This window comes from Glycine max, chromosome 12, assembly GCF_000004515.6.
Source record: "Glycine max cultivar Williams 82 chromosome 12, Glycine_max_v4.0, whole genome shotgun sequence".
NCBI classification, from domain to species: domain Eukaryota; kingdom Viridiplantae; phylum Streptophyta; class Magnoliopsida; order Fabales; family Fabaceae; genus Glycine; species Glycine max.
This window is the reverse complement of record NC_038248.2, coordinates 41,487,706-41,514,227: the sequence shown is the minus strand read 5'-3', so window position 1 is coordinate 41,514,227 and position 26,522 is coordinate 41,487,706. Positions and strand designations below refer to the sequence as shown.

Genomic DNA, 26,522 nt, shown 5'->3' with positions numbered 1-26,522 from the left:
GAATGACAATGCTTCTTATGTCGACATGTTAGGGGTATTTTGGTATTTTCCGAAACATGTATGGACCTTGTTTGTATATCAACATATCAATAGATGATAGATGATGATTATATATTTAAGAACAAAAGTGAGTGTTAAAAAAAAGTTTAAGGGTGTGTTTGGTTTACATTTTTATTTTGTTTTCATTTTCTGAAAACTGTTTTCATTTTCAAAATGTTAGAATTCTGAAAATATGTTTGATTTGACTTTTTATTTTCTGTTTTTAGGAAATAAAAACAATGAAAATTTATGATATATTGACTTCTTATCTTTTTTGTATTTTTAAATTTGTTTAAAATTACATTTCTTATGATCGCATTTTCATTTTATCCAAAATGAGATTTTGTTTTCAACAGAAAACACTAAAAACAAAATTTTATTATTTTCATTTTCATTAAAAATGTTTTCAAAAATTTAACCAAATACATTTTCATCACCATTTCTTATTTTCATAAAATAAAAACGGAAAATAGTCAAACCAAACAACTCTTACTTATTAGGTGGAAACAAAACACCATTCAAAATAAAGAGACAAGGCAAGCCGGTCTGGGACTAGTGCCATTTCAAAACGCGCAAGAGAGAGAAAGTGTGCTTTTAAGATTTCTGAATCACAAATTGAATATAGCGGTAAAGACGAACCCCCCCCCCCCCCCCCCCCCATTTGTTGAGTTCTAGAGAGAGAAACTCAGAGATCTGATTCATACCTTTCTCCTCCAGATCCTACTAGCCAAAGCTCTATTTTAGGGTTCGATTCCGATCGATCCCTAACCGGCGAGCGCGAGTTCCTTCGGTTCGACGACGAAGTTTCTCTGTTTAGGATCCATTGATCGATTCATCCATGGCGGCGATCGATGACTTGTCGGAGCTCGCCGATTCGATGCGCCAAGCCGCGGCGCTCCTCGCCGACGAAGACGTCGATGAATCCTCCAATTCCCGAAGACCTTCTACTTTTCTCAACGTCGTTGCACTCGGCAATGTTGTAAGTCTCACTTCTTCGTTTTTCTCTTCTTCTGCGTCGTCGTTTTTCATCGGTCACTTCAATTCCAATTTTTGTAGGGTGCTGGAAAATCCGCAGTTCTCAACAGTTTGATTGGACATCCCGTTTTGGTAACTCCAAATTCCAAACTCACTCTTAAACCCTATTCTGTTTTTATGAAAAGTTAAACTGTGAGAGTGAGTGTGGTAACTTGTATTATTCTGCAGCCTACTGGTGAGAACGGAGCTACTCGGGCTCCTATATGCATTGATCTGCAGCGTGACACTTCGTTGAGCAGCAAATCCATTATCTTGCAGATTGACAACAAGTCACAACTAGTCTCCGCAAGTCAGTTCCTATTCTCTTCTTCCAAACTGCGCGCACCAAAGTGGCTGATCTGTGCAATTTGCTTCTTTTTCTTTACTGATGAACACGTTCATGTGCATTGTTTCGTTGTTGCCACAGGTGCTTTGAGACATTCGTTGCAGGATAGACTGAGTAAGAGTTCCTCTGGCAAGGGTCGGGATCAAATTTATTTAAAGCTCCGCACGAGCACAGGTTTGTTGATTTGTTTTAGTTACCTTACTATCTTCAGGTTATGCAATTTGATAGAATTATACAGCTTTGAAAAGGTTAATTGCCTGATATCGTAACATGTTTTTTTGGATTATTCATGCATAACCACACAATGAAGTTTGTTTGTCAAAAAATAGTTCTTGAAATTACAGTAGCCTTCAGTCCTTCACAATACTTTTTGAGTTTTTTGTTGCTGTGTACAATTAGTATGTTATGATATCAGATGATTACTGAAAGTTGGCTTTCAATTGACCCCTGAAAGAGTGAATCAGTTTATTTATTGACATGATCCAGTTATATGTGTCGTACCATTTTTATTTTTTTAAACTAAATTTCCAAATTCCTAACATTCTTTCTATCATCTTATCTCTTCCCAGCACCGCCTCTTAAATTGGTTGATTTACCTGGGTTGGATCAGCGCATCATGGATGAATCACTGGTAACCTTCCCGAATTGATTCCCACACTTGTTGGTTTTTATTTTTTTATTTTTTATCATTGAACAGTTTTGGGGTTCTGATGTTATTTAATGTGGTCCTTGCATAGGTTAGCGAATATGCAGAGCACAATGATGCCATTTTGCTAGTTATTGTACCTGCAGCTCAAGCACCTGAAATTGCTTCATCTCGAGCCCTAAAATATGCAAAGGAATATGATGGAGAAGGTAGACTGTTTGCATGGTTCTTTTTAGGATTATTGTTAAATAAAACTTGTGGAATTCTTCTTGAGTACTTGTCTGATTTCCTTCTCTATTAGGTATTAGCTTTGCCATTGTTAATTGACTAAATAGGCGAAAACATATTTTCGTAGGTACCAGAACCATTGGCATTATTAGTAAAATAGATCAAGCTGCATCAGACCAAAAAGCACTGGCTGGAGTACAAGCTCTCTTGTTGAATCAGGGTCCTGCAAAAACATCAGACATCCCTTGGATTGCATTGATCGGTCAATCTGTTTCAATAGCTACGGCACAGTCTGGATCTGCTGGTTCTGAAAATTCATTAGAAACTGCATGGAGAGCAGAGAGTGAAAGCCTCAAGTCCATATTGACAGGAGCTCCTCCGAGTAAACTTGGAAGGATTGCTTTAGTGGATGCCCTGGCACACCAGATTCAGAATCGTATGAAGCTTCGGCTTCCTAACCTTCTTTCTGGGTAAGTTCCGTGTAGTGCAATGACATTTTCTCATTAGTTATTTAATTAATTATAAGTATTGTTGTTTTGACTTGGTTCTTGTTTATAATAGTGGGAAACTAAGAACCATATAATAGATCAATGGTTCTTGTTTCTTGGCATTTATGTATAGTCTTTTGTGTTTTTAATTTTCATATTTTGTTTACTATGTAAATAACTGTTCTTACTTCTTACTAAAATGATTTGTGTTAGAAAGTGCACTCTATTAATCTTTACTTTACTGACACTGTTAAGGTTACAAGGGAAGTCTCAGATAGTTCAGGATGAATTGGCCAGGCTTGGTGAGTCTATGGTCACCACTTCAGAGGGTACGCGTGCTATAGCCTTGGAACTTTGCCGTGAATTTGAGGATAAGTTTCTACAGCACATTACCACTGGCGAGGTTTGCTGTCTCAAATCTTATATTTTAGTTAAATTAGATTTATTTTTTATGTTAGTTATTATTGGGAACGTTATTCTTCAGCCCCAATTAATCTTTAGCTTCATTTTTTGTATATAGTACCATATCTATTCTAGTATTAGTTTTTTTTATTGAAGGAACTATTTTTTTGGGCCCAATTTAATTTTAATTAGTTGAAGCTTGAGAGGCTTTAGAATTGAGAAAGAACATATTTGGGGTTTTAGAATAGAGAAGAGCATATTTGATTAACTTGCATTTAATATTCATAATAATTGTTTTGGTGCTGTGGATAAAAAATGTAGTTGGTTGCTTGGTTTACATGCAATAATTATTATTATTACTACAATGCAATTTTAGATAGTGTGAATTATTATATTTGTTGAAAATCAGTATTAATATTCTGATTCTATCAATAATTGCAGTTTATAGGAACGTAATCTCTGATTTAGATAAAACAGAATATCCTCAATTTATATAAACATGCACCTGCAGTGTACTTTGACTTATGGGTATCACTCAATTTCCCTTTGTTTTCTCCTATTTTAAAAATATTATTACTTTTTTTGAGAGTTGTATTAGAAATAACACAAGCAAAAGTCTTGGAAAACTAAACAGTCTGGAAGAGCTGTCCAATCTTTTTGTAAACCATGTGCTCCACACAAAGGAGAAGCAATATACACAATGCACAGTTCTTTACAACGTAAATTTAAAGGAACATATACACCTTTGAAGACACAAGCATTCCTTTCCAACCATACAAACCACCACAAAATCCCCTAGACCACACATTGCCACCATGTTTTGTTTTCCTTGCCAATCTCTAGAAAGTGAACGTGAAGAAGCTGATCCAACATACTTGGACATACCCAATTCTGAATTGTAATAACAAATACTACAATAGCTTATTTCAAATGTAGCTCACAGCTATGATGGAGGAATAAATGAAGAAAGCCTCATATATGATTAATTGATTAGTGAATTATTTTGTAATTTCAGCATTTGGTGACAATTTGTTTTCATGTTGTGTTAATGAATAATGAATTATATATATGTTGCTTGGGACTTTTTTTTATATACTATTAATTATCTGGCAGGGAGCTGGTTGGAAAATTGTTTCCTGTTTTGAGGGGAGATTTCCTGATAGAATGAAGCAATTACCTTTAGATAGGCATTTTGATATCAACAATGTGAAGAGGGTAAGTTTTGAACCACTGATCCGTTGATATCTTTTTTTTGCCTAGGGTGGGGGATGCTATTACTCTTGCTTACCCTTTTTGTCTGTTACCAGATTGTGTTAGAAGCAGATGGTTATCAGCCTTATCTTATTTCCCCTGAAAAGGGATTGAGATCTCTAATCAAAGGTGTTCTAGAGCTTGCGAAAGAGCCGTCACGTCTTTGTGTTGATGAGGTAATTTTTTTACATGTAGAATGAACTTGAATTATATTTAACTTTACTCTCAAGTTTCTAAATGATTGTTGCTTGTTCCTTATATCTTGTAGTGGTTTTCTTTATATTTTCATTTGGCTTGTCAATTAGGTTTGAAGTCTGGATCCAGTGTCCATATTCTTTGTCCTTTCCCTTCCATCTGGATGTATTCATTCTACCTATTTTGAAAACATGTTACTTGTAGTGGAACTATACATTTTTAAAAAAAAAATAGATAGGATTCCTTGAATAACTTTCAAGATTCCTCTCAAAGAACATGTTAGGATCCAATTGCAAGGTATGGGACTTGAGTCCCACATTGCAAGTATGAGATTTTGGTGTGTGGTTTACATGGCTTGGGCTCTCCGACTACAACAGCTGGCTTTTGTGGTGTGGTTCTCCCAAGGTTCTTATCAGCACATGTAAATGATGACTGTCAATTGTATGTCAATTTTATGATTCTAATTCAACTAAACTTGATAGACCGCTATTATTGAGGAAGGCAGAATAGGAAATAACATGAATGTTCATGTTATAGAGCATAACAGAATACTTGGCTGGAAAGAAATAGTGGGAGATGGAATGCAGTTGGGAAGAAATGGGCTTATGGGAATATAAGAGGCTACAATAGTTTAGTACATGATAGAGCATGAATTGGAGGAATAAAGGAATGGGCTTTGGACTAAGTGGTGATATGCATCTTCAGAACAGTAGATTTATCTTTCATTTTCTACATTTAATGTTCTTGTAAGGAGCTAGTCTCCATTGTCTTTATTATTAGAAAAAAATGAGTTTCTATCAAAAGTCCTACGTTGTAATTGTACCTTGCAGCTAATGTTGGAATTTGATTCACTGTGTGCATTTGTTCCTTCTATTTCACTTGTTACTCATGGAGATTTTCTTTGCCTTATGGTTCAGGTGCATCGTGTCCTGATAGATATTGTTTCGTCTGCTGCCAATGCTACCCGTGGTTTGGGAAGATACCCACCTTTCAAGAGAGAGGTATGGTACTTCATTGTTGTTTTTCTGTTTCTACTTGATACCTGTATTAATATATCATGTTAAATTTGAGTCTTTTTTCTTGTTGCATATAGTTCCTTTATACATTTTCTTCTTAAAGGTATCCCCTAGGTGGGGAGTGCACTTTCTCTTTCATAACCTTGTTTAAAAATCTTTCAAGGTTGTGGCTATTGCAACCGCCGCGCTAGAAGGGTTTAAGAATGAATCAAAGAAAATGGTGGTTGCACTAGTTGATATGGAGCGTGCTTTTGTCCCACCTCAACACTTCATTCGCTTGGTACAAAGGAGGTAATTTGGACATATTTCTTGAATGGATCTAGATCCTCTCTCATTTGGGGTGATCTGTTCCCTACTCTTTATTTGTCTATTTGTTAGCAACTACTTTTTTTGGGGAGGGGGGGGGGGGGGGGGTTAAAAACAATGGAGACACTAGCACTACCTAAGAACAGAAAATGCAGAAAGTAAAAGCTAAGTCTAGAGTTTTGCAGATGCACATAACCTGTAGCCCTTGCCCTTAACTCATTCCCCTTTCTCCTTAATTCATGCCTACCACATACTACATATCTTTCCGTCTCATTTTTTCCAACCAAATTCTCACCCCTCCCTCTGTTTACTCCTTGGTAGCTCAACATTTGGTTATAATCCAAACTTAATAACTTGGGTATCCTCTGTGTTTTGCATATTGTCCTTCTTTTCCCTGTGTGTTTGTCCTTCTACTTCTCAACCATTGTAGCACATACTTTGGTATTGGGGTCTATCAATACTCCCCCACAGAATTCACCTTGGTGAAGTGTGGGTCGGGTCCCTGTAACAAGTCTGAGAGAAACTTCCACTAGGTTCCCATTGCTTAAAGCATATTGACCTTTCTGAAGCAAAAATTATTTGATTAGGGTCCCATTTTTTGAAGCACGATGATCAAATTATGCTGAAACTGAAGAATTGCCATTGGATCCTACTGTATTATTGCAAATTATTGTGCCTCTGCTCTTATCTATTACTCCATCTTTTGTGGCATTTTTTTGATAGCGTTTGACCTGGCCTTTTTAGCTTAAATGCTATTTTAGAGCTTAAAATAGGAGCTTTAAATTTAAAATTGTTTGGTAGTTCTATAATTTTTCAAGTTCAAAAGTTAATTTGAAGGTAAAATTTCTTGACCAGTGTGTTCTTGGATGTTCTCCCTCTGTCCCAATTTCCTTCTACTGTAAATTCTCCATATCTTTGTCTATGTCATAATTGATTTGGTCAATATCTTCTTTGGGCATGTGGTCTTGGGCTCTATCAAATCAATCCCACTTTTATCTTGACAGAGCAAATTTGGTGGCTGGAATTTTTTTAAGCAGGATCTATTTGCTATGTCCTTTTCACCAAGGACAATTGTTTATGAGCATGCTGCATTTTTTCATTTGATAGTTATTTTGAATAGCTTTGCATAGTTAACCATGAAATTCTTTCTAGTCCTTGCTCATACATAACATTATACATCTAGATGTCGCCCAAATATATATTTGTGAAGTCGTTTTTTATCTAGCAATTCTATGTTATTTACTTTAGGATGGAAAGGCAACGTCGAGAGGAGGAGCTGAAGGGCCGATCCTCAAAAAAAGGGCAAGATGCTGAGCAATCTATACTTAACCGGGTAGGTGGTCTACTACTGTAACATGGATTGTAATTAAACTTTAAAAAATCTTTAAGAATGAGTTGTGCTTTTGTAACTTTGATTTGTTGATTTACTTTTACTCTTTTTTTTGTGACTTGTTGAATTTAAAGTGGCTCATTGTTAACTTATTGTAGGCCACTAGTCCCCAAACTGGTGGAAGCATGAAGTCAATGAAGGAGGACAAGAAAGAGAAGGAAAAGGACAAATCTGGTCTGGCAGAGAAAGAAGGGCAAGAAGGCTCAGGCTTAAAGACTGCTGGTCCTGAGGGAGAAATAACAGCAGGTCTGTCCTATTCTATATGCTACTACATTTTGCTGATAGAAATTTCTTGCAGTCTCAATTCCCCCTTCAGCACTCTATTAAGTTGTTTTTTTTGTGTAGGTACTCTTTCTGAATTTTGAGTTTTTGAGAGAATGCTCCTGGAACTATCAGGAAAAAAAATTATATATACTGAATTGATTTGTGATTTGGGTACTAGTACCAAACTAGTTCAGTGGAAATCATAGTAGTCATTAGTAGTGGGATGACCATTATTCTAATTTTTTTTCATATATATATATATATATGTATGTATGTATGTATGTATATTTGAGGAGGGATCAAATTACACCGGTGTAACTTTGATAACTACTACACCATTTTATAACTTTCAACTAGATAATGTTTTCTTAAAGCTCACCATTGGAGTGAAAGTTCTTTTCACATAGATCACATATGCAAAATTTCATATTAATTGAAAATCATTTGTTATCTCATACATATAGACTAAAATCGACATAATATAAACATTTCAAAATACTAAAATATGAATCATTTGATTATCTTTTTTTTGTTGTTCAATTTGGACAAAATTTGACATAGCATCTTGGTAATATGTAGATATAATTCAACAGTTGGATCAATAAAATTTGACAAAATTTAATCTCTCCTCTCTCTCTCTCTCTCTCTCTCTCTATATATATATATATATACATATATATAATGGTGACTTGTTGGTCATGGGTTCGAATCCGGAAACAGTCTCTTTGCATATGCAAGGGTAAGGCTGCGTACAACATCCCTCCCCCATACCTTCGCATAGCGAAGAGCCTCTGGGCAATGGGGTACGAAGTTTTTTATTACAATTTTCTATTTTATATTATTATACGTTAATATGTTATATTTTTTCTATAATGTTTAAAAGTATAGAAAAAATAACAGAGAAAAAAATAATAATACATAATTATATATTATATAAACTAAACAGAAAAAAATCCTCCCCAATTGTAGGACTATTTGGGGTGCATGCCCAACCTTTCTCACCCAAATAAACCCTAGTACCTCTTTCTAGTTTCCTCCAATCAGATGTCACACCTTCTCACCAAGAAGAAAACCCTAGCCTCTTTCTTCCTGTCAGCAGCCACTTCCTCCTCACCCATGTTTTTTTGGGGTGAAAAGGGTGTTGAGCCTGCATCTCAAATTGGGCCATTCTCCACCCCAATTCCCCAAACAGTCTTACAATTGAGAAGGGTTTATTTTGCAGTTTTTTATTAATCATATTTTATACTATAAGTTACTCTATAATGTTCATAAAAAAAGAAAAAATATTAAAACATAATTATATTTATGTATTATAATTATATAATATAGACAAATATATAACATATAATAATATTTAAATGTATTAAATAGAATAGAATTAATGTAATAATACTAAGAAGAAAAATATTATTAAATAAATACATACTATTATATATATATATATATATATATATGGGGCCATCCTGCCATAGGTTTTTTGGGGGGTGGAACACTGCTATTGATTACTATTGCTGTTATGTTGAAAATTCTTTAGAAATTCTTAACTATTATTATTCTAGACATTCTAGTTAGAATATGTTCTATTAACTTAACCATAAAGGAACTTAATTGACTAAAAGCTCTTTCAATTCTGTTTCTTGGCTATCTAACCTAGAATGGCATGGGAGCTAATGCTTAAATGCATGAATTTGGAAGTTGTAATGTGCCAAAGTATATATTTCAAAATTATTAATAAACTAAAACTACTTTTCTTTATTGTTTGCAGGATTTTTGTTAAAGAAAAGTGCAAAAACTAATGGTTGGAGCAGGCGATGGTTTGTGCTAAATGAGAAGACAGGAAAGGTTGGTAACTGTTGGCCGAGTTGATAAATTATTTACAGTGTTCTTTAGTCTTTTATCATTATTATTCCTACATCAAGTTCACTGTCTTCTGATTAACACACTAGTCTTTTGAAATTCGCAAGATGTTTCAAATTTACTTGGCTTGAAGCCTGTAAGCTTATTACAAATAGGGACACTTGGAGAAAATAATCTAAATATAATGTGGGCTCCATGACCTAAAGATAATACCATGACTTAAGATGAATATACAATGTTGGACATTGGCGCAGTGGTAATATCCTAGTAAGAAATCAAACAAAGCAGGGATGATGGATGTTGGAGCCGAAGCAAAAGGCTGTAGGGGATGACTGGATATTCATTGGAAATTAACTTTGTGGTGGTTGTATAAGAGCTTTCTATTGATTAAACCATTGAGCTTCAGACAAGAAAAGGGAACAGGCCAAACAGCCCTGAGTTGATAAAAAAATGGCAGTCAACTGCCATAAGATGTCAGCTTGTGTACAGAGAGTTGCCTGAAAACGTGAGACAGCCACTGAAAGTTAAATCAGGGTGAAAATAGTGGACAAGAGAAAGGAGTATTATAGGTTTGCAATGAGGCAGAGGTATTGTAACAGGAGTAGGCAATGGTTGATGGTATCACTCTGATACCATGTTGAAAGCATGGGATTTTGGTGAAAATAAGGAAAGAAAAATAGAGATACTATGTAAAATATGATATATTAATACAAAGCAGGAACTGCTATTTATACTGTTAAAGATATCCTACAATAGTCTGAAGACATCCTAACTGTATGCTACTAACACAATAATTAGGAGTAGTAGAATAGTAATATTTGTATAAGCTGGTTAAATATGACTAATAACAGAATAGCTTAAAATATTCTGACAAATTATGCTGCTTCAAAATGCTCATAGATGTTTTCACTTATGATAATTCCTGCAGATTTCCACTGTTTATCATATGTTTGAATCTGTGTTGCATCTTGATTCATTCAGATATGAGATATATAATTGGCCACTTTTAATACAATTTACTGTGTGATATTGACTTTAACCTTTCAACTTCACAGCTTGGATATACCAAAAAACAAGAGGAAAGACATTTTCGCGGTGTTATTACATTAGAGGTATGGAGTACTTTCATTAATCATGTACATTCAATATTTGATAAATTTTACAGTACTGTGTTTTGTGAATCATATAAATTATGTTGGAATTCTCAATTAAGCAATTCATGATACTTGCTTGAATAGATTTTGCTAGTGCCTGCACTTAGCTGGTGGTTTAATTTAGTAATTGTTATCAAAATTTCCTTATGGTTGTGTTTTTCTAATTCTGTGTTTTGAAATGTAAAATTTAGACTTCAAAAGGGATCATTTGAAATCAGTGTTGTTAATGGCAGAAAGCCAAAAATCCGTCATAAAAATATGGCGGATGGCGTAGCGGAAAATGGCGGACAAAAAAAAATACATATATATAATTATAAATAACCAAGTACCAACACAAAATAAACTCATTGAAATTGAAAAAAACAATGGATTGCATTCAAATAAACTAAAAAAGTTTAAAAAGTTTCATGAGTTCATAAAATAAAAGAGGACTGAACAGAAAAAAAAAGTGGTGTCAAATAGAAAAAAATAAAAATGGCTGTCAAAAATTAAAAAAGGGTGTCAAATAGAAAAACGAAAAACAAAAGCTGCAGACATAAAAAATGGGTGTCAAACAGCAAAGAAAAAGAAGAAATAAACAAAAAAAAGGCACCACTGTCCGTTGTCCACAATGTTCGTCTTCGCCGTTGTGCTGCCGTGCGTCGTGCTGCCGTTCGCGCTGCCGTTCGTCACCACCGTTCATAGTGCTGCTGGTCTGCTGGTCGCTGCAATGCTGCTGGGTGCGGGTGTTGGTCACTGCTTCGCGGGGTCGTGCGGGTGCTGGTTGCTGCTTCGCGGGGTCGTGCTGCTGCCGGTCGTCGCTGCTGGTAGTGGTGGCTGATGGGTGCGGGTGCTGGTCCGCTGCTGTTCTGTTTCTGTTCGTGGCTGCTGCGCTGTTCAAAATATATTATCGGGTTGGGTCGGGTCAGCCCAACACCTACCGCGAAAAAAACAAAAAGGGCCGCTATTCCACCTTTCCCGCTATTCTGCCATGACCCGTCATGGCTATGGCGGCCGCCACTAGTAACCTGCCACGCCACCGCTATTTGTGGCGTTTTTTCAAAATTCCGCCACGCTTTTCCGCCATGGCCGCCATTTGATAACACTGTTTGAAATATAATGATTTATAAAACCTTTAAAATGTGAAATATTACGCCCCATGTTTTATTTCTATTTATTATTTTTTAAATTTGAAACAAGGTAGAATAGTAGATTTTTTTCCCAGAAAATTTCATTGACTGTTGAAGTCTTGTAATAAATCAACGGTAACTTTTTTAATACAACTGATGTTTAACAAAATGCAAATATGAATGCTGAATCAGTCTGGTCCTTGCCTAAGCAAACATTTTGGAGTTTTATTACTAAGGTTAAGTTGACACATGTACCAAATTCACATTTCACACATGTTAGCAAACCTTCTGGATAATATATTTAGAAGAAAGCTGCATTATCTACCCTCCCCACATCTGACTAGGTCGTGCATTGGACCACCCCTTTACCTTTAATTCTGACTATTGAAGACTTCATGCTTAGATGTCACGGCTACATGTTACTTTTAGCTTGTTGATTGACATTGCAAGATGGTTACATTAATGCAAATACCATATGGTTTTTATTTTTAAATGCTTACTTTTTATGTGAAGGCAATTCTTGAAACTAATAATTTCTAACTGTTAACAAGTAAGCAGTAGATAATATGAAAGCATAATCATTTGAATGTTTGTTTGTTGGATTTTAGATCTATTAGTACAATTAAATTGCTTTTATCTGCATCCTTAATTCATATATGAAGCAACTCTGGAAATTAATAATTTCTCTTCTTTTACCCAGTAAGATGTTTGGATTTTAGATCTACTAGTACCATTATATTGCTTTTATCTGCATCCTTATGAAACAACTCTGGAAATTAAGAATTTCTAATTCATCTTTTACCCTGTAAGATCTATGTAATGTACAACACACTCATTTTGATTTTTGCTTAATGACATTTTAACTCTACTAGAATTCTTGTTGCCGGAATTCGGTGCCTGTGTTTTGTCCAGCCTTAAGTTGTGAGGGGTGCCTGGCAGGATGAAGTCCATTTCCTAGATAAGCTGCCAGCAGGAAGGATAAAAATAAGAAAAAAGGAATGAAATAGACCATACTAACCTTGGAAAATATGTTATGCTCTTTTAGGCTCTGGGTTGGGGAGAGTACTAACCGTTGCGCACTGTTGGGGGTGGTGGTGGTTAGTGGACTTTTACGCATTCACTTACTCATCAAAATCTTTTGCATTGGTTGCAAACCTTTAGTCTATTTATCCTGACCAGAAATAAGGATCTTCTTAATCTCTGAGATGTTGGTGTATTATACTATTGCTTACGGAGTCACCTTCAAGTAAGTTTGGAATATACAAACAAGCCAAAATTAACTTCTTTCTGCTGGAAAATGCTTATTCAATCTAAATGTAGGATGTTTTGGATGTTCTACTTGGATGTGGATGCTCCACATTTAAGTTTGTTAGAACTCAACTTTAAAGCTTTACATTTTACTATGTTTGGTTTCTGCTAATATCCACTTGTAATTTACTGAAGTAAGTTCCACACTTTTGCAGTATGTACTGGCTTTGATTTTTATAATGTCAATGAGTGAGTAATGCATAACTTATAGTCTTGATAACCAGCAAAAACAAAGCCTAATCCCACTAGGATAGTCTTAATAAGCATACAAAATAAATTGCTATGCAGGAATGTAACATTGAAGAGGTTGCGGATGAAGAGGATCCTCCATCCAAAAGCTCAAAGGACAAGAAGTCCAATGGACCTGATTCTGGCAAAGTCAACCTTGTATTTAAAATTACCAGTAGAGTTCCTTATAAAACCGTTCTGAAAGGTAAAATTCCCTTGTTGATATGGCTTTCAATAGTATATGCACTCTTTTATTTCTTGTAAAATTCTGAATACATTTTAACTACAAGGTGTTTCTCTCTTGCAGCACACAGTGCTGTTGTTTTGAAGGCTGAAAGTGCAGCTGATAAGATTGAATGGATTAAAAAGATAAGTCAAGTTATACAAGCAAAGGGAGGACAGATAAGGATCTCATCTGATGGTGCCCCTACTATGAGGCATAGCCTCTCTGATGGTTCCTTGGTTAGTTGCTGTGGCTTAAAGGCATTCATCACACGTGTTGCATTTGTTTATGGTGCATTCATTAGGCTTGTAATTAAAAGTCAGTTCTTTGAAATTAGATTGTGCCTCATTTAACCATTTAATATAAGTTTACTAATCTTATGATTTTTTATTCAAAGTTTTTATGCTAATTGATTTCTACATAATTGATGTCTTTTTCGGGACTTTAAAACCATTGTTTATATACAATTATGTTAATTTTCTGTTTATGTGTGCTATTAGGGTGTTGGTTAAAAAACTGAAATTGAGACTATTAGATAAAATCCAAAATGCATTTGATACTGTTGGAAATAATTACTTAATGTACGTAGATTCAGTCACATGATAAAATGCATACAGTGTTCATGGGTATTAGTGTGTAGGAAGTTGCACTCCATTCATATTTGCCTAGGAAAGTCTCCACTAAGTTTTTTTAAGAACCTATATATTACTCTAGAATAATAGTAAGATTTTCCATTCTCTAAATAATCGCCGGAGTCCAGATTATTCTCTCCCCCTTAAAATGCTTATCTAACAAAACTGTACAAATTATTAAATAGTAGAGCAGCATTTCCTTGCATGCCAGAAAGAAAGCCAAAAAGCATTCAACTTTTATGCAAAACAAAAATAGCAGAAATTACACCAGGAGCTGACAACCGTCCTGGACAGAATTATATTGGTATAGATTAAGCAATAAGTAGTGACATTTATAAATTTTATGGATCTTTAATATTTTTTTATTGAATATATAAGGAACTTCATGTAAGCTTTCATTGGAGTTTGTTGTTGGGTGGATCCACAAACCCAACCAAACAAATTTAGGGAAATAATACTTCTACCCCATCCTACCGAGCTATTCAACCATTAAAGGGTTGGTCTTAAGAATCCCCTACTACACATTCAATCAATTTGTAAACATCCCTAGTCCTTGGAGTCTAATGTCCTACTCAAGCATTAGTGGCTATTTTAATGTTTTGTTACCGTAAAAAATTAACAAGAAACTTTACAGAATAGGTAATCAAAGATATGTTGGAAATTGTGATAATGATTATCATATCATTTGGGTAAATCTGTAAATGTATCACTGGAATGATTCAGTCTCAGGAAATATTGATTGAGTCAGTCTAAGCTGAGGAGTTGCATAACAATTAAAAATAAATAAATGTTGTTATTGACCATGTATTATTATATTTTTGTATATCCCGTCTCAGGACACAATGGCTCGAAGACCTGCTGACCCTGAGGAAGAACTCCGATGGATGTCACAAGAAGTTCGTGGATATGTTGAAGCAGTTTTAAATAGTTTAGCTGCTAATGTTCCAAAGGTAAGCTTCTGTTTTTAGCATTTGCCATTTTTATAATTTTTCCAGTTTTCCCAGTTAATTTTTGATGCATTTTCTGGTTGCTTGGTTTACAGGCAGTTGTCCTTTGTCAAGTTGAAAAGGCTAAGGAAGACATGCTGAATCAATTATATAGCTCTGTCAGGTTCAGAAATTTGTTTATGCCTTTTATTCTTATTCTCTTGCATTAAATTTCTTCCTTGCATTTCAGTCTCATTCTTGAAGATTTTAAAGGAACATAAAGAAATTATAAAATATCTTTAAATTCTCTTTGCATTCCCTCAAAATTTTCTGGAATGTGACTGATAATTTTGGTAACATTTTGCCGCACAGCTTCAGGCCTGCAATGTATCATGGAACTGAATGTTAGTAGATAAAAAGCCAACAAGAGAATAAACTTTAATGTAATGGAGATGAGGATGTTGCATTGGATGAGTGGACAAACTAGACAAGATTAGGAATGAATGCATTAGGGGAAAAAGCTAGGATGGCACCTATTGTAGAAGATATAGTAGTCTTTTTGCATGTGCGGAGAAGACATGTAACCAAGAAGGAGATATAGATAGGGGGTAGCTTGGTAACTAGAGGTAGGTGACCAAGAAAACCAGGCTAAACAATTAAGAGGGACTTAGAAGTCAATCACATGCCTTTTTACTTGATTTACAATAGAGCATTAATGTCGTTTGATCCATGTATCCAACCTCTGCTGGAGGGAAAAAACTTGGTTATTGTTATTTAGAGAGATTGTAAAAGGTTTCTGGATGTGTTTGGCTGTTTTTTGTGTGCTGGTTAATCTCTTCAGGAAAATTATCTAAATATCAGACTTTAATTAATTTTTTCTGTTTTCTTGCTCAGACGCCATTGTACTCTTCCCACCAGTCAGTCCAATGTAATCAATTTTTATGCTTACTCTAAAACACCATACAGATGTTTCGTGTCCACGCTTTCTATCTCATGGAAGGCATTACTCTTTGTTTTCTTCTCAAAGTAAATTGCAGTGTGCTTCAACACACTGAAAGAAACTTTTTCAATGTTCCAAATGTGGAGGGAAAACTGATATAGGTTGAAGCAAATATTGCTGAATGATGACCAAACTGGGCAATGTGACAATAACTCTCAATTAGGAATAGGATAAGCAGCCTCAATGGGGAATGCATGCTGTATATGAGAGAAAAGAGATGGTTGAAGTAACTCAATTTAAATTTGAAAAAAAATTATAAGGCTGTTTTATCAATTAATCAGTTATTTAACTGAGTGTGATGGATTTTTGTCTGAAAAAAAATGAGGATGCTAACCCATATGTGTGTGTGTGTGTGTGTGTTCAAATACAGTAATTTTGCTTCGTAATTCATTATTGATTCAAGTGTTCATGTACACGTTACAATGTAATTAATCTGTATGTTACAGTTTTGTATATGACAATGACAATTTTTTGTATTCAGTTGTTGCTTTGATGTCGGTCTTTGTTAACATTTTTTGTATGTTTCTGTGATTAGTGCTCAAAGCACAGCTAAGATTGAGGAACTGCTTCTAGAAGATCAAAATGTTAAGCGCAGAAGAGATCGAATCCAGAAACAATCCTCCCTTCTCTCAAAATTGACACGCCAATTGAGTATTCATGACAACCGAGCAGCTGCTGCCTCTGGCTGGTCAAATGGTAGTGCAGGTATGTGTAAGCTGCTTTCTTACTCATTTACATATTTGTCAGATGGGTGAGTCATCAATATTAGTTAAACATATTGTGCACCTCTTTTTTGTTTTTCAAGTGCCTAAGCTTGTCATCACTGATGATTGAATATTATTAGGAATTATGGTACCATTATATCGTATTCTGATATTTTCTGTTACATTCATAGCCTGAACATATTGACCACCGTTATACATAAAGGGAATACCAAGTTTTGGTGTACACATGTTATCCCATTTTACCCTTATAACTACCTTTATAAAATATCTTTTTAACCCCTGCAACTGCACTCTTCAAACAACCCATAGCAACCGTTACATCTCGCAAACCGCCCATTATTATTTAACTTCTATTATCCTTTTCTTTTAAATTTTTTAAAGATTACACAGGCATGGAGTGCCTGTTTTGTCCCAGTCTTAATAAAATAGATTCATATAACAGTCTATGGATGTCTTAAAATTCACCATGATTTTTTTTAATTAGTAGTTACAATTTGCATTTTATTTTGTAAAGTTCACTTTCCCATTTGATTTAAATGGATCCAAACCTTACTTATCCTGGTAATGAGCCTGATTGTATCGGGAGTTAATATTTGTTGACACATGTTTTTTCTTTCCTTTTTTGGATTCTCGGTTGATAGTAGTTTTTTTCTGTGTTTTTCCTTTTAGTGTACTTACATTACTTATTTGTTTTGCAGAGAGTAGCCCAAGAAGCAGCAGCGGACCTGGTGATGACTGGAGATCTGCCTTTGATGCAGCTGCCAATGGCCCTGTTAGTCGAAGTGGTTCATCAAGATCGGGATCCAATGGTCACAGTCGACATTCTAGCGATCCTGCACAAAATGGTGATGTGAACTCTGGTTCCAACTCTAGCAGCCGCCGAACACCTAATCGGTTGCCTCCTGCTCCTCCAGGTTCTTCAGGTTACAAATATTAACAGGTGGCTGATTGGTGATTGCTTGACAGTTGCTGTTTTGATACATTTTTGGAGGGTGAGGCTGCTCCCGCCCCATTTCATACGGTCATCCCAATTCTTTGTTTCTGCCGGTATATGTACCTGAGGATATGTTTGTGTAAATAGAAGACTATAGTTTATTAGTATATGTTTTCCGGGCATTTGTGTCATTATCCGGAAGTTTGGTATCAAGGTGGACTTGAATGCATTTATCATGTTTTGCTATTCAATATTCTTTTCACTTTAATATCTTTTACTGTTTCCTTTTTTTCTTGTCTAGAATTTGCACTCATTTTGGATGCAATCGATGTATCTTGTTTTGTAATGATTGAAATAATACACAATCGCTGATGGGTTTGTGACGACCATTTTGGGGTATCTCAATTATGGGCATATTTTATGTAGGTCTAATTAAACTTTTGGTCGTTGCATTAAAAGTTTAATTAACTTAACTAAGTTAAGTTAATTAAACTTTTGGTCGTTGCATTATTTTTTAACTGTTGAAATTGTGTTTTTGTCTGTCATCTGCAGATGGCATACTGCTAGGGTGTTTTTTTGGGTTCCTAATGCGATGTTTCTTTTTAATTTAGTCTACACGAAAAAGCTTTTAAATTTATTCCTATTTGAAAAAAAAAATTGATTTGTGATTGAAGCATGGTGTAAAATTTAAATTTAGTCTTAGAACTGAGTTTCTAGAACGTATTAGGATGCACTGTGTTTGGAGACACGTTTTTGATCCATGCCTTTGCTATTTTCAGGTCAATACTAAAGGCACACAAGCTAGGCATTGTTGCTTGTGCATCAGATATGACTAGTGTTTGACATGCGTTACCAATTATTTTTTCAAGCATGCACTATATTTCTATATGAGGATAATACTACTTGATAGTTCAATTGGAGATGACCTTCCTCACGTGATCTTCAAAAAAAAGAAAAAGGAGAGATTTTCGTTTGACATTCAAGTGTGCTACGAAATAGCTTTATTTATTCTTGAATTGCTTACATTCTTATTTTTTATTTTGAGTTATTATAACATTGACGTGGAATATCAATTAGTTTTTTTTGTTAATGATTAATTTTTTGTTGAAAAATCTAACTAATCACTTTTAATATGATTTCTCAACTATTCACGTTTTTTTTTTCAAGAAAAATACTCCTACAATATTTTACAAGGAAAATACCCCTACAATATAATGTCCAGAGTGTTAAGAATATTATTTATTTTGACTAAAACGTAATCATGCAAAAACTTCAACATGGCCAGCATTTAATTTATTTTTAAATTTATCACCTGTGGTTCGGACTACAAATATTTCTTTAGGTGTCATATTGATCAACTGCATCACTCTTTTTTTTTTTGTTATCTATCTCCAAAGTTATGTTTATTTTCATAATAAAACGGGACTTTTTATTGCAACAGATGTAAGCCTTTTTATAACACGAATATTTAAAAATTAAAATTGCCGGCAATACCAAAGCCACCTTAGTCACTGCAAGTGAAAATGAATAAAGAACTTTGAAGAAAGTTTCTATATCTATATTGAAAGAAACAACACAATCACCAAGCATCTCACACAAGTTAACAACATATTTAAAAAATGGACTATCACAAAGTTAATATAAAAATAACAATGATACAATTCAATAATAGGAGAAACCAGGATGAGCTAACGGCACAAAATTTCCTGGAGCAATCTGTTCTATTAACACTCAGTACTACTCTATAGACACTCGTAGCCATATCTAGAGACAGCCGTAATATAACTAACAATGAAAAAATACAACACACTAAGAACACTAGCACACCCTTGTTTTCTAAAGATGTTTGCTTCCTGCGGACTTCATTAACCTCGGACCTGAATTATTAAGAAAAAAATCAGATCCCAAAGAACTAAATACTTAATAGCATATCCATTAGGAAAAGAAAATGAGGTTCAAGCTTTGATATCAAACAGCAACCACAAAGCAGAGGGCAAGGTTCAGAAACAGTAAACAATGACAACTATCTTCAATTATTCATAGTATTTTGGTCCTATGGCAAACAATATTTTTCTTTTCATGGCCAAGGTTTTCAAAATCACCTTAGGCACTGTAGTATAAAATGTTCATGAATCATGAGCCCATTGGGTTGGCCATTATTAAATGGCACTTTTCATGATAAATATACAGAACATCAAACAGTGGAATTGCATCTAATAATATGAGAAGAAATAAAGATTAAATTTATTGGAAATCACCAATTTTGGTAAGTTGATTAAAAGAGAGGCAGGACACATCAAAATTGGCGATTTTCAATTAGTTTAAGTCAATCATAGAGAATGGTATTAAAAAGAGAGTATCGCTACGATTCCTCTTTCCCTCAAATGGAATTAACAACTAGCAGCAGCCCTGACTATGAAACAATCTTTTATTGCTTTGACTTTATTTGCTAAAATTGATTCTTTAACCCAGTTCCACCCTATAAAAATAAAGTAGATGGTGGAATGAGGGGGTAAAACATAAAGCTCTGGTAGTCTTTAGTTAGAATGTCTTTTGTAAGTATGCCTTGGGATAAGACAATCGCCCCTCCCTAAGCTTCCTTTCCGCAAGATAACAAAAACCATTTCTAAATATTGGTTTAGTCATTGATCTGGAAACAAAAGCCTTGATCAAATGCCAAATTGTGGTTGAACTGAAAGTACCTTTAATATCTAAAAGTATATGCATAAAGTAACTAATAAAAGTCATAAAATTAAAATGCCGTTAAGTAGCAAGCCTTTGTAGTGGATTTTTGGGGGGCTTGCTTTGTTTGGGAGGCGACACTCTTAGTGTCTTGTCTTTATGTGTAATTCATCAGTACTTCTGGTACTGATTTGATATTATTAATAATATATATCTATGTTTGCCTTCCAAAAAAAAAGCAAGCCTCAAGCCATATAATTCTAAAATTTTATTCTACATAGCAGACTACTGATAGAAAGATTTAAAATTTTATGTTTTTCTTCTTCATCACAAAACTGTGATTTTACTGAGTGTTTTAGCACTATTACAAACTTCTTCCCTTAATTGTCATAGATATTCAACTACTCTACTGTTTTAAAGATACTCTCAAAGTGAACCAGTTACTAAATCTGAACTAGCTCTTAGCCTCTTACGCTCATATAGTGATAAATTACAGAAAGCTTGTGTTGTAAACTCTCACCTCAAAACAGCATTGTCCCTGAGTAGATGATCCAACTGCATGGAAATATGGGACTTCCAAGATTTGAGATCACTTGCACCTTTTGTCTGCAAGGGCAACAAATCATTTGCAAAATGAATTAAATGTAGAATAATAATGGTTTTCATATAATTAAATACAATTAATGCCAACAATATCCAGGATAGATTTCACATACTATAGCATCCTGCCGGTCAACGAGATTCCTAATGCCATCTTTGATATTCTGTATAAGTATATCTTTTCCTCCCATGTCTTTGCTGTACTCTTTGAAAATATTGACATATCTAGAATTTAAGTCCTCCATATACCGCTCCAAAGCAAACAAATTTAAGTCTAGAGTGCGAACTTTCTGCATCAGAATCTTGAGAACAGTATCCCCGGGCATCCTGCCAACTTGTTGATGGGTTTCTTCAACTGGATCAGGAACATTACTATTTACTTTCTCATGATTTGCAGAGGAGATATCTGAAGCAGGATCTCCAAAATTATTTTGATGAACATCTTCACTCTCAGGAGGATTAGGATGGGGTGATACTGTCCTTTTATCAGCATCACCATCTCCAGGTGCATATAGATTATCTTGAGTATGTATCAAATCCTCCAGCATCCTCTCAACAGCATCCACACCATAAACTTCAACTGCGCTTAGTGTGCAATAAAATTCAGAACCATAGTGACTTTGAAGATTCAATTTTAGGTATCTCACCCATTTTGGCTCCTGAAGAACAAACCTCTGAGCATGCCTAACATTTGAGGCAGTGAAATTCCCAAAGAAAACCCAAACATCTGTTGGAAAGCTCAGACTGCCAAGAAGTTCAAAAGCTTTTAAATTGGAAGAATGGTGCTCAAAATTAGCTACTTGTATTGTATCTACCAAGATTTCTTCAGAAATCTCTATGATGACGAATTTCTCTTCGGCTGAACATGGATTGCGAAGATACTTATCTTTGTCTCCGCTTAAGATATTAGAGGCGCCTTTGGCTTCTTTGTTAGAACCTAATACTTTTGCTCCCTTGGAGGCTGAAGCATAATTGTATTCTGCACCACCAGGCTCCACTCTATGCATTACACTTCCAGATGAACCAGCAGTGCCAGAGTTAATTTTAGAACTAATTGCCCTGCTCTTGAATTCATCAAGACCAAGAGGCACAGCCCAAGGTAAGTGATCAGATTTTTGCACATCCTCTCTAGTGGGAGTATCACTATCATTTGGGACTGACTCAGCATCTTCAGGGTCAGGGAGAATGTAATCATGAGTTTCTTTGAGCAAACATTTATTAGCAAAATTAGAGGTTTTACACTGTCCTTGCTTATTTTGCTTCCAATTAGACTCTACATCCATAGATAATAAAGTGACTAACAAGAATATTGTTTTGATTATTCTCAAAAGCAAGACCCATAATTGCAATTTATTTACCTGTGGGTGCGGGGTAACCATGAGCGCGGAAGATTAGAGGCCACAAAAGAAAAAGCAATGAGAGAGAGAGTTTATAGCCAGACCCAGTTTTAGCTCTTCTTCTATGTAGAAGAGCTTCACGTGATCTCTGCATTGCACATCACTGCTCAACACAATTAACATTCAATTCATTTTATTCAGATCAGATCATACAATAATAAGGGATCTCATCTCATCTCACCTCACCTGGGTGGGGGTGGGCTTTTCCTTCCAAAAATTACGCGTTGACGAATCGATGGATCTGCGTGTGTGAGTTGGTTTACAAAGCAAAATTGAGAAAGATACAATTACAAGTCAAAACACGGAACGTACGTGCTGTTTTAAGGACCCAATCCTTCAACCGGTGAGTCATTAATTAAAACATATAAAGACGTGTAAAATAACAATAAAAATTACAATAACTATATATTTTATTTCTCACGTCTATATACCAACTAAGTACAGTAGCTCAATGGTTAACCATAATTGAGTCTCAGTCATGGGTTCGATTCCCTTCGATCAATTTGTATGTTTCGAATTGAGTTTCATCACAACCATGAATTCTATGCATTTTGGTCACCATACTGACAGGCTCATCTCTTCACACATCTCTCATCGGGCCACTCCAAGAGAGTCAATGCCAACACCATCGTCGATAATGCCTCCGAATCCTGTCGTCGTCTCCGTCACAGACGACCTCCCTTCTCTGCTCGACCAGCTCACCAAGCCTCCCCAATTCTGACCTCGCCCTCATTGCGTACGAGATCTTCATCGCCAAGAAAGAGAAAAGATGTTAGAGTAAGAAAATTGTGCACGAGATTTATTGAAAAGAAATTAAGGTCTCTTTAGAAATACTCCTCTACTAAGCATTAAGCAATATATTTGTGTGCAGATTCTAAAAGAAACTGCTTTATATGGATGTCGACAACAATATATTATCAGAAAAGGAACTATAAAATAGTTTTTGCATATTATTTCTTTTATCTTCTTTAACATGTAGGGCTATGTACTTACCGATGATTATACCTGAATCTCAATTGACTCAAATTAGTCTAAATAGTTTGAACAATTTCTTGAAGTACTTTCAAGCACATTGTTATTTATTTTACATTTTTTCATATTATGTTTTTGGTTATGTTTATAATATTAATGGGTCATATTTTATTCATTCACAAATATATTGTAACAAATTTAGTCACAGTAAAGCTCATTGTAAAAAGAAAATAGTGTATAAAGAATAGTTGTGATTAAATCTTATTGAATGATATTTTGTTTTAGTTTGTACTAGTCTATCTTAGAATTTATGTTGATGATATTAAATAAATTAATTTTATTATTTTTAGACATTTGATAACATTGTGCTTGTTAATTGTATGAGATATTTGGATGAATAATAATATAAAATAATAATTCTAAAAAAAGAATAAATTTAAATTGGTAACATGTTGGTCCAACCATTCATGAATACACTGGATTTCAAAAACAAATTGTGAAAAGCGAATCAAATCGATCAAATTTGATTGAGTTTGGTCATAAATTTAGTCAAAATCGACCTAAATCGGTCTACAAACACCCCTATTAAAAGTGTTATTTTAAAGTTATTTAAATTATTGTACCCAAAAAATTTTAATGTGCACAAAACATATTTTACTGTAGAATTAAATTTCATCACTAATGTATTTTTTTAGTTATAGAAATAATTGTTTGTTATGAAATATATATTTTTTGGTTCATTTTTATATTGTGTAGTAAATAGTTTAGTGGTAAATATTGTACAAGATTTAAATAATTACTTTTTAAATATAAACTATTTTTGTTATTAAATATATCAACAGTGATATATAATTTTTCATATTTTAATTTTTACATTGTTCAAAAATCATTATTTTAGGCATTACGAAAAAAAATGAAAAATTGGAAATTTTTATCATGTATAGAATTTTGAAGATAAAGATTACACTTTGACATCTAATATATAGTTTATTCTGAGTTAACTTTTTTACTTTAAAAATTAGGCTAAATTGTATTTTTTTTTCTTCTCTTTTAATTATTGGTCCACAATTTTGATCTCACTTTTTTTTTTCAATTCCAATCCTCACATTTTAGAAAAGTTACCATCATGGTTTAATCCTTAATTGAATTATCTCTTGGTGGTACCTAAATAAATAATGTTAGATTTAGCATATTATTAGACAAAAAAAACATTAAAAAAACTAAAAAATGAACCAAAATTACAGATTTTATAAAATTTAAAAACTAAAATCATGCATAAAAAATTAGAGATATCAAAATTACAAAATAAAAGAAACCAAAATTATAATTGAAATAAAAGACTAATTTTATTTCATACTAGATGAAAGTGGAAATATTTTTTCAATATCTACAATTGAATAATGATGATCATGTTTAAACAAGGTTAATGTGCACTTAGAAATCGTATGTGTTGGCCATACAAAATTATTATGTACCATCAATAGAACACCAAATGGTATACTCTTTCAATCCACTATCACTCCTACTCATGATGCAATTTTGTATTACAATAACACGCCAAAGTGGGTTTTTAGGTTACTCCTTCATTATACCAAATCCAATAAGATTTGACATTCCTCTTAATGGAATTCATGAATCACGGTGAGACGAGTGTTCTTTCAATAATCAGGGTCATACTAAGTATTCAGAAAATTTAATCGAATATGAAATAACATAATTGAAAAATGACAAAGACATACTAATGGTGTTAGTAAAATTCTACTATTGGAAATGATTTTGTCCAATAGAAATTTTAGCTATTCTTGACAAACCAATAACCGAAATGGAAGAAAACAGGTTTCCTGCCCAACATCTTTCAATTATCGTTAGTTTCGTTATATTTGTATTGCGATTGTATTTTTAGTATGTTTTGTTATTCTCGTCTATCCACCTGAGTTATCGCACTTTTTGAGTGCATGTTTATTATTATATAAGAAAGATGTATTAATTATTTATTCACTGTGTTTTTTAATTTATTTTAATACTACTATCTAATTTTCTCATTTTTTAAGTTAACGTACATAAAAAAAACAAAATTGTCAACGACATATAAATTTAGCTAAATAATATATACATCGTAACTAAAAAACTGTACAATAATTTCCTCTAATTTTATCATTCTCCTTTACCTATATATATTTCTGAAGAAATAAAAAAAATAAAAAGAAAATAAAAAAAATGTGATTCTTAACTCAAAATTATAATTTTTTTTAAAAAATTACAATGTAAATTCGGGTCCCCCCAATCCAAATTTACATTGTGAATAGTAAAGTTGTATATTGGGGTAAATAATGAAAGGGGCTGTATATTTCGGTAATTTTTTGTGTATATTATGGAAAAAATTTCCTAATTTTGCATCGTAAATAATATCCTTATTCGCAGTGGTGTCCACACGGTGATACTTGTTGTCAATCTCACTCTCTCATTACCTCTCATTCGTACGCTCTTGTTCTCTTATTCATCTATCTCACTTGAACTCTCTTTTTGTCTCATTCATCTCTTTTTCTTTGGGTTTGATTAGGGTTCTTTCTAGGTTTAATTTATAATGCTGTTCTCTCTTTCTCATGTTCCTTTTTCTCTCTTTCCCCACTCTTAGGTTATTGTGAATTATATCCCTCACTTGTTTTTCTTAATTAAGCATGCATATTCAAGTTATTTTGTTTTGTGTTTTGCTAGAACATGTATAGAGAATTAATTTATTGGTAATTTTTAAAATTTCATGGTATTATTCTTTATCTTGTAGGTGAATCCTCATTTCTGCATTTTTGAAGTAATTATTGTGTTGCATGGGGTAAAAATGAAAAATTACATTGAAATGTCAAAAAATATTGACCTACGATAACTTTGTCTCAGTGTTTTATGTTTTTCTTTGGGTGTCTTTAATTTCACTAATTTATCTAGTGTGATGATTTTGGATAGTATAATTGTTGCCTATTTTATGACAATAATATAAACTTAAAATTTTATTTAATTTTCTATCATGAAACTTGGATGCTTAATTTTGCTAAACTTAAAAAAAATAAAAAAATTTACCACTGCTATTTATAGAAAAATCACTGCAATTTACCATCCTAACAATGGTAATTTAATCTGACAAAAAAGATTTGATTGAAACATTTTTTGAAATTAAAGGACCTGATTAAAGTTTGTT

General features: G+C 33.8%; 2 protein-coding genes across 7 annotated transcripts; one reads left to right on the top strand and one right to left on the bottom strand.

The window, feature by feature from the left end:
- Positions 1-572: 572 nt before the first annotated feature.
- Positions 573-18,070, top strand: LOC100798346 (dynamin-2B). Of its 2 annotated transcripts, XM_041007682.1 has the most exons (23): positions 649-666; positions 757-1,018; positions 1,096-1,146; positions 1,243-1,363; positions 1,481-1,573; positions 1,969-2,030; positions 2,137-2,254; positions 2,401-2,743; positions 3,017-3,164; positions 4,277-4,378; positions 4,471-4,590; positions 5,527-5,610; positions 5,789-5,916; positions 7,180-7,264; positions 7,420-7,567; positions 9,351-9,427; positions 10,498-10,554; positions 13,302-13,446; positions 13,549-13,703; positions 14,933-15,046; positions 15,139-15,206; positions 16,558-16,727; positions 17,446-18,070. In XM_041007682.1, the coding sequence occupies exons 2-23, from the start codon at positions 878-880 to the stop codon at positions 17,682-17,684; spliced, it is 2,769 nt and encodes a 922-aa protein (XP_040863616.1). In that variant the 5' UTR covers positions 649-666; positions 757-877; the 3' UTR covers positions 17,685-18,070. The 2 variants fall into 2 exon arrangements, with proteins under 2 accessions (XP_003540554.1, XP_040863616.1); XM_003540506.5 differs by having other exon boundaries at positions 573-1,018.
- A 1,222-nt stretch (positions 18,071-19,292) lies between these two features.
- On the bottom strand, positions 19,293-23,239 carry LOC100805595 (SUN domain-containing protein 3). Of its 5 annotated transcripts, none has more exons than XM_006592929.4 (5): positions 22,542-23,239; positions 22,322-22,463; positions 21,080-22,236; positions 20,884-20,969; positions 19,293-19,558 (listed from the first exon to the last, which is right to left on the bottom strand). In XM_006592929.4, the coding sequence occupies exons 2-5, from the start codon at positions 22,452-22,454 to the stop codon at positions 19,309-19,311; spliced, it is 1,626 nt and encodes a 541-aa protein (XP_006592992.1). In that variant the 5' UTR covers positions 22,455-22,463; positions 22,542-23,239; the 3' UTR covers positions 19,293-19,308. The 5 variants fall into 5 exon arrangements, with proteins under 5 accessions (XP_006592992.1, XP_003539660.1, XP_040863618.1 ...); XM_003539612.5 differs by having other exon boundaries at positions 22,547-23,239; XM_041007684.1 differs by having other exon boundaries at positions 21,080-22,131; positions 22,547-23,239.
- Between the last annotated feature and the right edge of the window lie 3,283 nt (positions 23,240-26,522).